Source organism: Rhinichthys klamathensis, unplaced genomic scaffold (genome assembly GCF_029890125.1).
Source record: "Rhinichthys klamathensis goyatoka isolate OS25496 unplaced genomic scaffold, OSU_Roscu_1.1 h1tg000107l_1, whole genome shotgun sequence".
NCBI classification, from domain to species: domain Eukaryota; kingdom Metazoa; phylum Chordata; class Actinopteri; order Cypriniformes; family Leuciscidae; genus Rhinichthys; species Rhinichthys klamathensis.
The window spans coordinates 778,641-796,403 of record NW_026606645.1 but is presented as its reverse complement, the minus strand read 5'-3'; the positions used below and the strand labels follow the sequence as shown (position 1 = coordinate 796,403).

General features: G+C 37.9%; 1 protein-coding gene across 2 annotated transcripts in view; it reads right to left on the bottom strand.

Annotated features, from left to right (window-relative positions):
* Window positions 1–17,763, bottom strand: part of pdcd11 (programmed cell death 11) — a 42,372-nt gene that overhangs the window by 22,708 nt on the left and 1,901 nt on the right. For both annotated transcript variants that reach the window (XM_056253551.1, XM_056253552.1), the window contains exons 6-23: window positions 17,650–17,758; window positions 15,634–15,809; window positions 14,607–14,714; window positions 12,803–13,012; window positions 11,803–11,927; window positions 11,663–11,723; window positions 11,425–11,571; window positions 10,863–11,114; window positions 10,406–10,531; window positions 10,106–10,303; window positions 7,755–7,925; window positions 5,143–5,356; window positions 4,872–5,024; window positions 3,787–3,899; window positions 3,211–3,698; window positions 625–687; window positions 399–477; window positions 225–314 (exon numbers count right to left, since the gene is read on the bottom strand). In XM_056253551.1, coding sequence (XP_056109526.1) covers window positions 225–314; window positions 399–477; window positions 625–687; window positions 3,211–3,698; window positions 3,787–3,899; window positions 4,872–5,024; window positions 5,143–5,356; window positions 7,755–7,925; window positions 10,106–10,303; window positions 10,406–10,531; window positions 10,863–11,114; window positions 11,425–11,571; window positions 11,663–11,723; window positions 11,803–11,927; window positions 12,803–13,012; window positions 14,607–14,714; window positions 15,634–15,809; window positions 17,650–17,758 — 2,883 coding nt within the window. The remainder of the gene's footprint in view (window positions 1–224; window positions 315–398; window positions 478–624; window positions 688–3,210; window positions 3,699–3,786; window positions 3,900–4,871; window positions 5,025–5,142; window positions 5,357–7,754; window positions 7,926–10,105; window positions 10,304–10,405; window positions 10,532–10,862; window positions 11,115–11,424; window positions 11,572–11,662; window positions 11,724–11,802; window positions 11,928–12,802; window positions 13,013–14,606; window positions 14,715–15,633; window positions 15,810–17,649; window positions 17,759–17,763) is intronic.

Sequence of the window (17,763 nt, the reverse complement as noted above, 5' to 3'; positions counted from 1 at the left end):
GCGCATAATGCATTAAAAATGACTTTTAGGAGTAAACTAAAAAAGTAATAATTAATAATAATTTACCATTAAATTTCTCAAGAAATTAACATATGTTCCCGTTTATTTAATTTACTGCCAAATACAGATGAAATACTTTTTGTAAGAGCAACGCAATCTTGCAACACGTTGCTTTTAAAATACTACATTTAACAAGCAAGAAAAACGAATTGATCGAGTCTCACCCCAGGTTTTTTAATCATGGCTAACAGCTCAACGGTTCCAGTGAGGTTGGGCTTCACATCAACTTCCAACATTTTTTTTCCTTCGTTGTACTGAAAAAAAAAGGAAAAAAATTACTTCAACAGTTCATGCAGTTTTTAAATTATATTTGCTGTTCTTCAGATTCCAAAAGGTACCGTTGACGGGAAGCACAAGACTTCATCTCCAGGTGTGAAGTTTGTCTCAACTGACTGCTTGTCACCAGCTTTCAGTGTTCTGAAATAGAAAGAGTAAGAGTGAAGTCTGCAGAACCGCAAAACAACGAATATAAAACGCACAAAGACAGCAAATGTTTGTTGCAACTGTTGCCATATGCTGCTTTCTCACATATATTAATGTATGGAGAGCTGTAGCAACGTATACCTGGGCAGAAGACTGAGTTCAGGTATGGAAACACCATAGTCGGGGTGAGAGATTGCCAGGAAACTGTTGACAGAGAATATTTCATGAGAATAATCAACTAAAATCAAAGCTTTGCCAAATAAAAATTGTTTCATGCTACCCAAATATCAAATAAAACAATGTCAAAAGTCCATAAAACCTGACATTATCACTATAGCACCAATGAAAAGTGTTGTTTTATGCATTGATGTTTTTAACACTTTTCTCATTTGACAACTTCTTTTAAATAAAATTAACACTCGTCAAGTGTCAATGAGTAAAAAGTGCCTTTGGCAAGAAAATAAAACAAGTCTGAACTGCAACATTAAAATGTTTTGCAATCAAATTCAATCAAATTACAAGAATGATCATTATTTTTCTTCCCTCCAAAACTTCATGTTGCAACATGTGGCATATTCCTCACATTGAGCCACAAAAATTAAACAAACTATGAGCAAAATTATATAATACGAAATATTATGAGTCATTGGAAAAGATGCAAATAGAAAAACAGTCAAATAAACCCATTGTGCCATAAACCAGCAAAATAAAATTCAATACAAAATTAAAGCATTTAAAAATAAATGAAATACAAAAACGTAATTAAAAATAAAAATAAATACAATTGAAAACTATTTTACAAAATAAACCCAAATCATTTAAATAAATAAAAAATAATATATATATATACAGTATATATATATATATGAGTAGAAAGGCAAAATACATGAAAATACAGAAATCGGTGCTACCTGAATAAAGAAAGCATAGAAAAATGCTGCCGTCTTCCCTTTTGCCAAATAGGCAGGAAAATTTCAACACCCATAATGCACTGGGCATGTTGCTATCCCCCAGTCTCATTTACCAGAGTCAAACAGAGCCTTGCTTTAATAGGTTATACTTCTTAGCAAACTTTTAGTCATAATGATGCAATGAATTTAAAGAGTAAATGTTTAGACCCCAAACTTTTGAATGCTAGTATTTCATGAGAACTTAAAGATAATGCTTAAAGTGATAGTTCACCCAAAAAATTTAATTCTGTCATCATTTACTCGCCCTCAAGTTGTTTCAAACCTGTATGAATTGCTGAACACAGAAGAAGATATTTTGAAGAATGTCGGTAACCAGACAGTTGATGGACCCCATTGACTTCCATAGTATTTTTTTTTCCTACTATAGAAGTCAATGGGGTCCATCAACTGTCTGGTTCCCGATATTAAACCCTCTGTCGATCCTACTGTCTGTCTGTCGCGCAGGGATATAAAAATACGGAAATAGAATCTGCAGTTTTCACGAAAGCCCTGAAGCGGTCAAAAGGCTTAGGCTGGAAAATAGGGGTGAATTTCTCGGCCCAGGTAACACTGAGAACGACTAAACATTAGGGGTGTAACGATATTCGAACCGAACCGAAAAACCGCGATACAGAACACACGATTCGAATCGCGATACACGATTCACGCCCCGCCCCGCCCCCTGCTAATCCCGGCCCCGCCCAGCCCAGCCCGGCTCAATGGACCTCATGTCTTGTGTACAGTACACAACGAATTCAGTTTTGTAGCCTAACCACCATTAACACCAAATAACAAGCTCCGTGTTTTGTTACTTTCGATAATAAGCAAGGTGTAATCTTTCAAATTCTGTCTATTTGATCACGAAATTCAAACAATAAATGGCGTTTTGGCGCTCTTTGATGTGGCGTGACAGATCGCTGTATGCCTACTAAGCTCCTCATTTCAAGCGGCAGCGCTGCGCGCGGGTAAACGCGATCATCTCTTCCTCAGTTACAGAATGGACACCTGAAGGTATGTTGAAAGATGCAGTATACTTACTGAAAGGCATCATAACTCGTGTAATCGCTCAATCAGTGTTTCAGCAGCGGAAAGACGTCAATAAAACAGCATAGCTTGTCACTAGCATTATATTTACTTCAACAGGCAAGTGATTCAGTGTCCACAACTTTGGTTCCTATAAATGAACTCTTGCACTAAATAAATGCACCATGTTAGCCTATATATTATATTTTACTTAACCTGTTAATGATATCTTGATTATTTAATGTATGTTTAAAATATCTTTCATGAAAATGACAACTGTGTAAAGTATTATATTTCAATAACAAATTAGAGTAAAAACACAAGTTAATGCAAAAACTGCCTTATGTTCAGTTTACATGTTTTCATTCAATGTGTTGTGTGTTGATTATTATATCTAAAAAATAAATAGCATCTGAATTTAGGTTAAAACTCTAGGCTACAACCTTTAATGTTATAGTAATTAGCAGATTTTTTTTTTAATCCTTGTGAAACGTTTAATTGTAATTGAATTAATTTAAAGACAAAGATACTTTTTTCGTTAAACCACTGTTTAAAAAAAGAAAGAAAAAAAAGAAGCAATTTTAGCTTTCTAAACCGAACCGAACCGAGACGTCAAAACCGTGGGAAAACCGAACCGTCAATTTTGTGTATCGTTACACCCCTACTAAACATTGTTCATTTACATATTCTAGTACCAACATTGTAACAACACAAAAGTGATTGAAAATCGGCGAAGTAACACAGCTGTATTTACTTGTGACCACGAATTGTGTGCCCTCCAATCACTCTGGCTTCGACCTCGGTCCCGACCTTCAGGGATGATGTTGGGAAGCTGCCGACCGCAGGAGACTCCTCTATCTGAGACACATGGATACTTCCTGTGGTCCCCGACGGCAGCGTCACCAGCACGTTCATGGGCTTCAACTTCTTTACTGTGACCGTCATCACTTCCCCAAGAATGAGCTCACGGGATGGACGTTTGCTCTTGGATTTAGGCTGCTTGTGTTTGGTATCAGGGTGCTGGAACGCTACAAGAGGAAGTCCTCCTAATTCCTCGCTGCTCGGGTCCTCCACGGTCACATTCAGATGGGAACCAACTGAAAACTTCTTTGAATCCAAGATGTTATTTAAGTGAGTCTTAAGGGGAATGATGGTCAGGTGACCAGTGTCACCCAATGAGACGACAGCAAAGTCTTTATCGGTGTACTGGATTGTTGCAGTGAACGTGGAGTCCTTTGTCAACTGATGAAAAACACAAAGGATCAACTTTAACAGACTTTCCTGAACAAGTCAGACGCTGTGGATATTCAGAGCTGTAAGTATTGCTTACCTTCTTCTTGTTCGTGATCAACTTAGGAAGCAGCGACACGTGGACCTCAGACTTTAAAGGGTCAACATGGAGAATCACTGCGCTGAATTTGCAGCCCGGAGTCACATTCACGCCTGAAACATTTACACAAATCTAGTTAGGCGAGAACTAGCATGTTATCCATCCATGTAAAGATCTGCACATGTACATACAACCACTTTTTGAAGTTTTAAAGGCCGTTTATATGCTTTTTCAGTCCAGACATGTAGACAGTCCAATATGAGCAATAATCGGTTTACGGTTATTATGAGTATAATATGAGTAATAATGGGAACCAAACCATATAAGACATTCAGTTCTAATGGAAGTTCATGAACATTTCTATTCTTCCGCTGATGCTGAACAGTGTTTTTCTTGTAAACTAAAGTGATTAAAAGTTGTTTTCAGTCATTGAAATAAAGCTGAAATAACATAATAAAAATATTAGATTAAAAACTTAAACGAAAATTATAAATGTTACCCAACGCAACTAAGTGAAATAATTTTGTGTACTAAAATAACTAAGATAATTGAAAGCTAAATAAAAATATTTTAAAAAAGCAAAAAAAGCACAAAATTACTACAACTAAAATAAAAACTATAAATATAAAAAGAAAAGCTACTTAAAAATATTAATAAAGACTATAATACTATATAAATAATACTAATATGACACTTAAACACTGTAGATACACAGAGTTTCTCAGTCTGAGACAAAAGCAAGAACTCAAGTTACCAGTTTGAATATGGAAAAAATATCATATCGCTGTATTTTTCAGGAAAATCACAATTTTTGATTTTATTGTGTTTTTTCCAAGTTGGTTTTACTATTTTGCAAGTGACTGAACAGTAAAAATGTAGCCTTACAAGGTAACAAAATACAAAAGTAAAAGAATGGCAGACCAAAAGTAGGGGTGTGAGAATTATTTGATCTTTGCTATTAAAAATAAGACCCTAACATAGAAGAAAATCATGTTTAAAATCATTTAAATTACAAACTAATTACATTTGGAGGGCAGTTTTGTTATAATAAACAAAACCTTATTTAAAAGAAAGGCGGTCCTCACCTTCTGTGTGGGACTTCGAGGCCAACACAGTGGCTTCACTGAGCCGATCCGAGGTCAGTGTGACCGAGCCGTCCTCTCTGGTATCTCCCACCGTCACCTTGATTTTATCTCCGAGCGACACAGCAGAGAGCTGTTGTAGGACGTCAGACTCCCCTGCAGACACACAGAGAGTTGCATAACTTGATTAAAAACACTAAAATATAGCCCAAAGAGCGGAAAACAGAGGTCAGACAACCTATTGTTTGTTGTTGATCAGAGCCTACACTCATACCTCTGCCAGAAACCATCTCAAAGATGGACTTCCTTTCCTTCAGACCCTGGACCAGTCTGGCGTGGGCACCTTGCTCCAAGAGACTCAATTCTGACACCTTCAGGCTGACCAAAAACCTTTGCTTTTCTTCGTCCAGATGGGTCACTAGGGCAACAACCGACCGGCCGATCTCAAAGACGCCTGATGTGTTTGTGATGAACTGGTCACCCATAGCCTACAATGAGATTGAAACACAACATCATCACATCTGTACTAGGGATGTGTTAGACTAGTTGAGTAAACAATGCTGGAAATACTAGTGGTTTAAAAAAATATTATGGGTAACATGTTATTTTAAGGTGACGTAGAACTGGTTTGGTTATGAGGGACAATTCCGGTATGAAATTTTTACTTTTATACTTGAAAAAAAAACATCAGTGTTATAGTAATTTTGTTTGAAGTTTTTTTTTTTAAATGTCTATATAGCTTTAAATGTCTATAAGTTTACGTTTTTGTATATTTTATATCACTTCAGTTAGTGTTCATTTTATTTTAAAGTCCCCCTGTGGTGAAACTCAAGCTTTTAATGTTGTTTATGTCTATATGGTGTTTTTAATATGCCTTAAGCCGAACCATGTACAAATTCATAAGTCAGCACCATTGCTGAATATTTTCTCCTTAAAACTGCAGTGAACCAAAGACAGTCTCAAAAACAATGTTTGAAATCTCTGGTGTTTCTGATGTCACAAACTACCTTGCAACCAATCAGCTGGTGTGAGTGAGTGGAGGCAGGGCTCATTTGCCAGTACACGTCAAACTTTTCTCCGATTTTGATGCCTGTCATGCGTACAGATACTTTTCATACACGAGAAGCACATTAAAACACGGACAATGGTAATGAACAATATAACCTTGACATGTACTGACTTATGTTAACAATATTATAAACAAAATTCCTCAAATAAGTTAGAGTTTGTACTTAGTGTTCCTGCAATGCCTACGGATTCAATTGGTTTAAATAAATAAATATGTCTAAATTGGCTAATGTTGATTGAAACCCTATTCAGACGGGACTAGTTTAACATGGAGAGGTGGGGTTATGTCATTTTACCACAGGACGTCTGTAATAATACTGGCCAATTCTCACGGGATAAGATATCTCAGTAATTATCTCTATCTTTATTACGTTGCTTCCTGATATCATGTGTGCAATCACACATATATAACCTATATATGTATATATAAAACAGTAAGGTCAGGTCGGATGATTTAAATCAATTCAGATTGTATTATGTTGGTAATAGGCACTTATCTAACGCTAAAAGAAGTTTTGTGCCTCTTTCGACCTTCTTTTTGATCTTGAATGCTTTTTCAAGCGCCTCCATACCTGGAAAAACCACGGAAAACTACTTTTAAACAGGAAATGACGGAATGTTTACGTACATATTTACAGCGGGTCTATTCGCACGGGATTAGTATTACCTGAGGTAATTTTTTACTGAAGGTAAAAGTCGCCGTAATCTTTACTGACATTGTTCGTAATGATTACTGAGATGTCACATTAGGACGGGACTAAAATCACTGAGAAGCTCTGCTGATAATTACTTTACTCCACCTCTCCATGTTAAACTAGTCCCGTCCGAATAGGGCTTAAAGGAGAACTCCGGTCAATTTTAACATTGAGCTAATTTTTTTTGTACATTTGGAGTGCTGTCAGTACAGACAAAAACGACAAAAATCGGTGTTGCCTACACCGTGTTATCCTCTTTTTAAAATTCGCACCCTGTTGACTTCAATGGGGCAAGTTCTAAACCAGCTTTTAGCCTCTTAACAACCTTAATGTGTCATTACAAGTGCACAGCCATGTGAGTGGTGTTATTAAGAATGACCACGGTCAATCTGACTGCAGTAGATGTGAAAGATATTAATACAAATGATGTTAATTCAGCCAGGTCACATACCTGTATTTACTTCCTGTTTTCGTTCGAAGTCCACAGTAGGTGATTGTCGAGTTAGCGCACGCGATCATTGGTAACTAATATAACTAATGATCGCGCGCGCGCACTCGACAATCAACTACTGTGGACTTCGAACGAAAACAGGAAGTAAATACAGGTATGTGACTTGGCTGAATTAACATCATTTGTATTAATATCTAGGCAACACCGATTTTTGTCGTTTTTGTCTGTACTGACAGCACTCCAAATGTACAAAAAAATGAGCTCAATGTTAAAATTGACCGGAGTTCTCCTTTAAATGAAGGTTTCATTTACAATGATCATAATGTAAGGCAAGCAGAGATTCACAGACAAAGTAGGCTATTTCAAATGGACTGTTAAGGGATAGTTCACCCAAAAAAGTTGTTCAGAGTCAATTGAAGTCAATGGGGCGAATCCACTGTTTGTTTACTGACACATTCTTCAAAATATCATCTTTTGTGTTCAGCATAAGAAAGAAATTCATTCAGGTTTGGAACAACATGAGGGCGAGTAAATGATGACAGTATTTTTTGGTGGTCTAGTCGACTAGTCAAGTTATAAGTTTCAGTTTTGGTGTTGATGTGTGCCCCAACTAATTTAAACGGTGTCATTTTCACACAAAATACTATCCAAACAACCAAAATGCAAACATACATCTTTAGGAGCGAGGCCGAAGAGTCCGTGCGGGAAATCGACGAAGACTCCATAAGGCATGATGTTCTTCACCCAGCCCAGCATCTGCATCCCCACCTGGAGCTCGGAGAACCTCTGCGGGATGTTGCCGTCCTCCAGACAGGCCTTCAGTAGGGGTTTCTTGGTGAGAGTCTGAACAGGACTCGGTTAAGAAGAACTGAACGGTATGTGCAAATTAAAGCTGCATGATTCTGGACAAACACGATTTCTTTGTTTAAAATATAAAGATTCTCCTACGATTATGAAAAGACAACTAAACAAAATAACGTAATTTAGTAGAGATTCTGACAAAATGTTAATTGCTGCAATATACACTCACCGGCCACTTTATTAGGTACACCTGTCCAACTGCTCGTTAACACTTAATTTCTAAGCAGCCAATCACATGGCGGCAACTCAGTGCATTTAGGCATGTAGACATGGTCAAGACAATCTCCTGCAGTTCAAACCGAGCATCAGTATGGGGAAGAAAGGTGATTTGAGTGACTTTGAACGTAGCATGATTGTTGGTGCCAGAAGGGCTGGTCTGAGTATTTCAGAAACTGCTAATCTACTGGGATTTTCACGCACAACCATCTCTAGGGTTTACAGAGAATGGTCCGAAAAAGAAAAAACATCCAGTGAGCGGCAGTTCTGTGGGCGGAAATGCCTTGTTGATGCCAGAGGTCAGAGGAGAATGGCCAGACTGGTTCGAGCTGATAGAAGGGCAACAGTGACTGAAATAACCACTCGTTACAACCGAGGTATGCAGCAAAGCATTTGTGAAGCCACAACACGCACAACCTTGAGGCGGATGGGCTACAACAGCAGAAGACTCCACCGGGTACCACTCATCTCCACTACAAATAGGAAAAAAAGAGGCTACAATTTGCAAGAGCTCACCAAAATTGAACAGTTGAAGACTGGAAAAATGTTGCCTGGTCTAATGAGTCTCGATTTCTGTTGAGACATTCAGATGTTAGAGTCAGAATTTGGCGTAAACAGAATGAGAACATGGAACCATCATGCCTTGTTACCACTGTGCAGGCTGGTGGTGGTGGTGTAATGGTGTGGGGGATGTTTTCCTGGCACACTTTAGGCCCCTTAGTGCCAATTGGGCATCGTTTAAATGCCACGGCCTACCTGAGCATTGTTTCTGACCATGTCCATCCCTTTATGGCCACCATGTACCCATCCTCTGATGGCTACTTCCACCATGTCACAAAGCTCTAATCATTTCAAATTGGTTTCTTGAACATGACAATGAGTTCACTGTACTAAAATGGCCTCCACAGTCACCAGATCTCAACCCAATAGAGAATCTTTGGGATGTGGTGGAACGGGAGATTCGCATCATGGATGTGCAGCCGACAAATCTGCGGCAACTGTGTGATGCCATCATGTCAATATGGACCAAACTCCCTGAGGAATGCTTCCAGCACCTTGTTGAATCTATGCCACGAAGAATTGAGGCAGTTCTGAAGGCAAAAGGGGGTCCAACCCGTTACTAGCATGGGGTACCTAATAAAGTGGCCGGTGAGTGTATATATATATATAAAAAAAATGGAATTAATATGGAATAATTGTTTAAAAAAAAATCAGTTTGAATGAATGATTCAATGACTCACTCATTAAGAATTAAGATATTATTAAGACATCTAGTTTCTTTACTAAATGAATCAGCATTTTTTAACTAATTTCTTGAATGAATGACTCGCTTATAAAAGCTGCATCCGACATCACATACTTCCCTACTATATACTAGGGGAAAAACAGTATGTGACAAAAGAAACATGTCCGAATTCACAGAAAAAGCACCCAAATGACACACTTCTTCCGGCGAGATTCTGAAGTGTGTGTATGATGGACACTTTACTATCCCATGAGGCCATGGGAGAGGATTTATGAATGGACATTTTTTCACTGTATGAATAAGCGTTTTTGAACAAATCTCTTGAATGAAGAATTCAATGACTCACTCATTAAGCCATGACTTGTTTAACTACTGGATGAATCAGCATTTTTGAATGAATCTTTTGAATGAATTAGTCACTCACAATTTTTTTTAACGGTCACTCACTTGTCACCACCTAATGGTGTAATGGCATATTTGATACAAACTTTATTTGAAGTTACTTTCAAAAGTTAATTCAATGTATTTTGCTACTGTAGACATCAGTGTTTATATCTGAACTATTAACTTTTATCTCAGTACTTGTGTTTCCCATCTATACATCTATACAGACAACTACTCTCTCTGGTTCAGTGCCAACACAGATAAAAAATATAACGTGTGTGTTTACTGACAGATAAGAATGGTTGTGTGAGGATACAATTCCCTTCTTCTTGTTCTTGCTGAGACACATTATATTAGAGATGGTGTCACCCTCCTCCAACGCCATCCACAGGGGAAGGCAGTTGGTCACATGATCAGAGAGATGCACTATGGGTATGAAAGCCGGAGCCTCTTCAGGAACAATGGAGACTTCCAGACCATCCAGGACTTTGCGGCAAACTCTTACATTGACTGGCTAAATAGAAAATGACAGAGAGAAATATGTAGTAATGTATTTTTTTTTCACTTTCCTGTGGTTTGCAAAGATAAGTATAAAAAGATGTTTCAGTCAAATTACCTTTCCAATCACAAAGTCAAATTTCTCAGTCTGCTCCACCTTTATATCTCCCTCAGTAACGGCCTTGAAGGATAAACATAGCTTCTTATTTTCCGGGTCACACCTCAAGACTTTGGCCTGAACCACCTGCAGAAAATAATTAAAAGAATCCCCCAAAGTGTTAATTAGTGTGAACTGAAGATGAAAACACTTCAAGATACGCAGAAGCGTGTGACTGGAATAAATACAGCAATTGATATTAAATTTGATCATTTTAAACATGGACATATTTGATCAAAAACACAGTAGAAACTGTTATATTGTGAAATGTTACCATTTAAAATGTATTTTGTTCCTGTGATATTCCAAAGCTGAATTTTCAGCAGCATTATTAACAAAATCTACTGACTCCAAAATGAAAAAAAAAAAAACATTTTTTAACTAGATGCACTTCACAAGTTTAAAATATTGCTCTGACCTGGCCGATGAAGAAGAGGCCTTCTGGATTTTCCACACACTCGGCGGACAGCTCCCCCACAGGAACCAGACCCTTCACATCTCCATAGAACCGGACAATACAGCCAAACTGCTTCACAAACACGATGACGCCGTGAGAGATGCGGCCCACCCTGGCATCAGAGTAGGACTGGAAGATCGGGAGTTGGGACTCAACAAGGGCCTTTTTCCTGGTCAGGATCAACCTCTTTTTCTGAACATCCATTGATAATACCTAAAAAACAATCCAGGTTAAAATTAATTAGAAGAAAGGCAACAAATACAGTTTTAGTGACACCCGAGGTTGCATTAAATGGGGTAAACGCAAAAAACAAACAAAAAAAAAAACATACATGCATGCATACATACATACTAATATATATATATATATATATACACAGTGTTTCCCCTACCATTGTTTTGGGGGGGCGGCCCAAAGTTACAAAAGCTTTCTTTCTATTTCAGATACTGCATGACTACTAATAATAATAATAATAAAAAGGAAAAGAATGATGATTTTATCATCCCTGGTTAAAAAGCCTCACCCTGCACTTGACTTTCAAGCCCTCATAAAACATCTTCTCTGGGTTCTTTAGGACGACATCGGCAAGGTGAATTCTGGGTATCATTCCTCTGATGTGGTCCGTTATCCTCACGAAAACGCCATGTTCCTGCAAATCCGCAACTTTACCCTGAAACCCAGAAGCAGCATGTGACCGCCATTACATTCATTCTTTTATGTGACATTTGCTGCAGATCCATTACTTCTTTTGTCTTGCCCACCTCAACAATTTGTCCCACTTTGATGTCTTGATATCTGAAGAAGGTCATTTCAATAGTGCTCCTGTAAAACAAAAGAAATCATAACAACAAATCATAACACGAACCAGCCAGAACACCCTAGCAACGTCATATCAACCCACCTGCGCAGTGTGACCAGGTGAATTTGCTCCATAGGACTGTAATCTATGATTCTCAGAGAGTGTTCAGACTGGGACAGCAAGCGGTTTGGGTTGAACTCTTCTTTTGGCTCCTTCGTGAGGTTTTTCTACATCCAAAAAGCAAATAAAACTTCATCAGACTCACAGAATGGATATTTTTTTAATATAACTCTGATTGTGTGAAAGTCATATACACCTAGGATAGCTTGAGGGTGAGTAAATCATGGGATAATTCTCATTTTAGGGTGAACTAACCCTTTAACTAATCTCAGGTCAGTTTTATAATGCAGGTTCATTTTTAATGAATTGTATTACTTAAACAGGTATAATACAGAAATTAGAACTATATTTAATTGTTTCTAATTTACGTACACTGCCAAATCCCTGCCTAATAACACGCAAATCAAGCACTGTGAATAGATAAAAATACTAACTTTAAAGAATATTTACTTCATTTAATATTTATTAACATATTTAATTATGTTTAGATTACATTTAATAGACTTTCATGAAAACATTAGCAATTGGCTTGTAAAAGTTACTACCAGGGTTACTAAAGTTAACTAAAACTACCACACACTAAAACCATATAAAACTTAAAATAAACTGAATAACTGAAATAAAGTAAAATATTTAAATAAATAAATAAATTTTAGCAATCTGACAAGACAGCAATAACTAAAACAAAAATACTAATCTATATTTAAAAAATAGTAATAAAACTGTCAAAAACACAATAAAATTACTAAAACTAAAAAGATTCAAAATATAAATAACAGTATCTCAACGATTCAAAAATAACACTGCATCATACATGAGTTTTTCATTGCATTTACACCGTTTTGACCAGCAGGTGCCAACAGCCTGTGGCGTTTGAACACTTCAAAACAATGAATCGTTTTGTGATGCAACTGGTTGAATTGATTCAGAATGTTTCTCCCATCACTACGGTGTAGTTATCCTTGACAATATTTGTACTCACATGCACAAAGGCTGTGGTACCGTCGGGCATCTTAATCACGGCTCCTGAGTGATAGTGCAGATCAGTAATCTTGCAGCCCTGCACCACCTCACCCATCCGCTCGCTGCAGAACACATCCAGCACAGCGCCCCCTGGTGGCAGGAGATGACTGCGCAGGGACAGGCTCACATGCCGTGTGGACGGCTCCACATGCAAAACCCGTGCCAGGACCTGGAAACAGTGGGAAGATGCAGACACAACTTAATTACTGACTGTTATTTTAGTATTATTTATATATTATTACAGTTTTTAATTATCATTTTGAATTCATTTTAGTTGTGCTTTAGTCATTTTTATTACTTTTTGTTTATTTTAAAGGGGTCACGAATGGCATTTTTTTTGATTATTTTATGTTTCCTGGGGTGCACTTATAATGTTATGATGATATTTACATCAAAAATGGTCAATTTCGAAATAAGACTTTTTTCCTAGCCTGATTTTAGCCTCTGATTTCAACACACTGTTTGAAGGGGCGTGTCTGCTGTGAGACTTCAGTGTATACGCCCACTGTGATTGGCTGACATCTTTGCATATGAAATAAGTATTACTACACTTGAATACTTTTACTACGTTCTTACCATTACAGCTGTCGAGATTAACTAATCGTGAAAAGAGTTGATTATAGGATTATTTTTAGATCTATTCCCATCACATGAAATGTTGCCGTGATGAGCATTGATCAGATGACACACAGTCTGTGGAGCGAATGAATGCAGTGATCTCGTCATTGCAACTCGATTTCTTTCATCATATCTAACAGCGCAAACACGATGTAAATAAGAGATTCATTGATTATAACAGAAGTTTTGGCGAGAGTTCAGAACTGAGTCACTGATGGTTGAAAGCTCCAGCGATTGTAAAAGGAGGCATTCTTTGTATATAATTTTAATAACAGCTTATTTTCAAGATTATGAAAGAAACAAGTTGACTGTTTAGGCACTGCTGGCTTGATTTAGTGATGAATAAACACAAATAAACGACTTTGAGACAAAGTAAATGACTCGTTACATATCAAAAATCACTGACCACAGATCAGGCATTAGATTAAACACGGTTACTTGCATGTTGTGGCATTACTGTCGGGTCCATATCTTACAGTAAAAGTCTATTTGCAAAGCCTGCGCCGAAATGGCGACTGATTTCCCAGAATATCCACAATGAAATATACTGAATACAAACAATGCTCAATTGAGACATTCAACATTGAAAATAAAAACCACTTTCCTAGCATTAGGATACTTTGGAAGGTAATTTTATTTTGTCTTTATTATGCCTTTTGTCGACATTATCACAAAGTCGTTTTTTTAGCTTTGATTTTTGATGTTTTTGGGCTAACGGGAGAGTTTTGAATCTTCCTTCTGAAACTTACAGGATGTTTTTACAGTACAATTACCTCTTACATGTCAAAATATCAAGGAGATTTTATTTCTCAATCATGACCCCTTTAAATATTACTACCTAGATTTAATAATTGTGTTTATTTTTTACTTGAGTTTTAGTGTATATTTACTTTATTTCCAGTTAGCAATTTTAGTGCTATTTAAACTACATGAAAATTAGAAATTCTAAAAAAAAATTAATGAAATAAGTTTACGTTTTTCATCTAATATTTAGATTTAATTTGAGCTTTATTTCAATAAAAGAGTTAATAGTTTTAGTTAACAATAACAACCCTGCTGAGAAGCAAATGTTTCAGGCAGAAACACAAACAAAAACGATTAGCAACCATTTTGAAGCACTGTTACTATGGTCTTTGGACTCTTACCTCCTGTCCTTGGCTGTAGGTCGATGCCTTGTCCTCATCAAGGTGAAGAAAATCAACAACTCCGGTGAAAGATGAAAGATACGTCACGATAAGCCCGTGAGGAGTAACCTAGTATGACAAAACATCAGCGGACAGATATATCAATGTCTCAAACAAGACATTGATCTAGAAACACTTGTAAAAAGGAAATTCAAAATATATACAGCTTTCTTGCAGTCGTACATTAAACTGGGATAAGAGGAAGTATTTTAGTATTAACCATAGAGTGCTATAGAGCCCACCCACGTCTTCATTCATTTCTCCCATAAGGATTTTCAAAAAAACCTCTTCGTTAAAGCGTTATAACCCAAGAACTAAGCCAACTAGCTAAGAGGTAAATCATGACATTACAAACTTAGATTTGAAGCAAACCTGTTTTTGAAAATCAGACAAAAGCACAAAAGGTACAAGACTGTGTACTTAACAGCTTTAGTGAGGGAAAGAACTACAATCCCATGAATCATTGCGAACAGATATACTGTATATATATATTTTGAGTGTCGGGAGATAGACTCGATTACATCATTCACAGTGCTTCATGGGAGTGGGCGGAGCTAAAAAAAAAACAGACCTTTTAGTGTGTTCTGCTGGGTTTGACTCTCTGATTGTTGGATTTTTGTACAGCATCATGGGTAATGTAGTTTTTACCACAAATCCCGCTGTTAAACAATTATTTTAAAAATATGTTGAATTAATGTGGACTGACGGCTTCACCAGAAACAAACACCATCAATTACAAACCTCGTAGCTCACAGAAAGGCTGTCTTTAAAGGTTCATAAGTTATCGTGAAAAAATGAATGGAGTTTTTGCTTCCGGTTCCGACTGTTGCACTCTATATTATACTTTACGCTTAAACCGTTTCATCTGCAGGGTTCTTAAGGCCTTCTGACCTCTATTTTTGAGACTTTTCTTATGCCATTTAAAATATGAAACTTGAGATATAAGATTTTGAAAGGCTTTTTAAGGATCTGTGGGGACCCTGCTTACCCTCTTCACGCATGCGCGGATCAGAAGTCCAGGCAGGAGGGTGTCTAGAGTCCATCCATGCTGAGCCATAGCACAGGCCTTTGCGAGAACCTGGGGATTCTGGCACAGACGCACCACACGTCCATCGTTCTTGACTTCCTCGATCAGGATCGACACGTACTGACCCACATTCAGATCTGAAATAAACAGAAAACTTACAATAACAATGCCGCTTTTATCCCAACGCAGGCATAGCCTTAAAGGGTCACTCCACCCATTTGCATTAAGAGGTCCATTGTTAGACAACCAGTCATACTATTGAATGGTCGTGCAACATTCTTTCATTTTCCCCTGAGACGAGAGAAATCTACTATTTACCTTTTTCACTTCCTCCTACAATGACGCAAAAATCGTCATTTGACGTCATTGTAGGAGGAAGTGTAAAAAGGGGGGATTTCTGTATAGACTACAAGCACAAATTCCCACCCTTTCAAACCCGCCCATAGGGGGTTGTGCCTAATGCGCTAACAGAGCTATCACAGATCAGTGGGTGGGACTTCACTTGCAGATACTGAAAGCAATATCAGCCATCTTGTTTATAAGCTAAGCTAACAAGCGCTGTGGAGATAGGAAGTTACGACAATGACGGAAGAAACTAAACATGATATGGAAGTAGAGGATTTTGAAATTCTGCTGCTCGAATCCGCTCTTCGTGGCTATCTTTACGAGCCGCAATATAGTGAAGAGCAGCTGAGGCTGATGGAGGATCAGGAGGCGGCTGCCTGTCGCGAACGAGGAGCCCGGACTGGCTCGAGCTGAGGCGGGCTGCTGGTGCGTGTGCTCTCGCTGTGCGCTACGGACACAGATAGAGTCCGTCTGCTGCAAAGAATTTCAACGATCGCAATTTCTCCTAGACGAAATCTCTGAATCAGACGACCACACGGACGTTTGTGTTGTGATGTGAACCATCCTAGTTTCGCCTGACTGAAAATCCAGGTATCATGCAATAATTCACCATATAGAAAGAAATACAAACGAGTAATTCACTAATGAGTTTGCCAATGTAACGGGGTTCGTTGTTGTGGGAAGAAGGAGGCTGGAACCGGCGAACATTTAAACATTTTAATAGTAAAATAAACAAATACAAAACAAAAGTATAAGCCAGCTGGCCACACACAACAGGAACAAAACATAAAATCAGGCCTGTTCCTTTTGTGCTTCCGCTCCTCCGTGAGAGATATGAGACCGCTGCACAGGTGCCATTCATTATCACTCGCGTCGTCCTCTCACGTCCCTCGCCCTCGTCCTGCTCGCCACAGCCAACTAACTAGACATTTTTTGTGAAATGAATTTCAAACTCATTTAGCAGCTAGCCTTCTTGTAGACGGAAGAGTGATTTCTCTGATGTTTGCGCTGTTCTGGATTAGTGGGAGTGGCTTGCGGAGCTGTGCAACGTGGTGCATTGTGGGAGTTGTTGTCTTACATACAAATGCGCCCTAAAGTTATTTTCTGTCTTTTCTCGGTCAAGAGGGAACCAAATTAAAAATTTCTTTTACATTTCGACTACATATATAACCCACTTTCAATAAAGATTAATGTTGAAATGGGTGGAGTGACCCTTTAAAGGGACAGTCCACCCAAAAATGAGAAATCCTTTTATTGTTGTTGTCATTCCAAACATGTATTATGGCGCAACATTTGAAATTGTCAATAGCATTTTTGTATTTTATTTTTTAAATTCTAGGACTAGTTCATGCCATACAGGTTTGAAATTAAATGAAGGCGAGTAAATTATGGCAATTTTAATTTGTAAGTGAACTACCGGTAATCCTCTTACATTCCTTATGATGTGGGTGATTCTTCGTGTCATTGAACCATGATAAACAGTTTATGTACACGAATCAGATGTTATGCTGTTGTGTTTGCGCCTGACTCCCTACCTTGTTTTATTTGTTTGTTTAGAGTTTAAAGCCATGCCAGCTACCCCGGCTATATTCATAGCGAGAAAGATATAAAAAAGAAGAAGAACGATTCTACCTTGTTTTGAGGCAATGCTCTTTTTGGGCAGGAAAGCTTTAGTGCCAATGACTCCGATGTCAACCAGGTATCCGTGATCTTCCACACTCTCCACACAACCACTCAGAGTCTGAA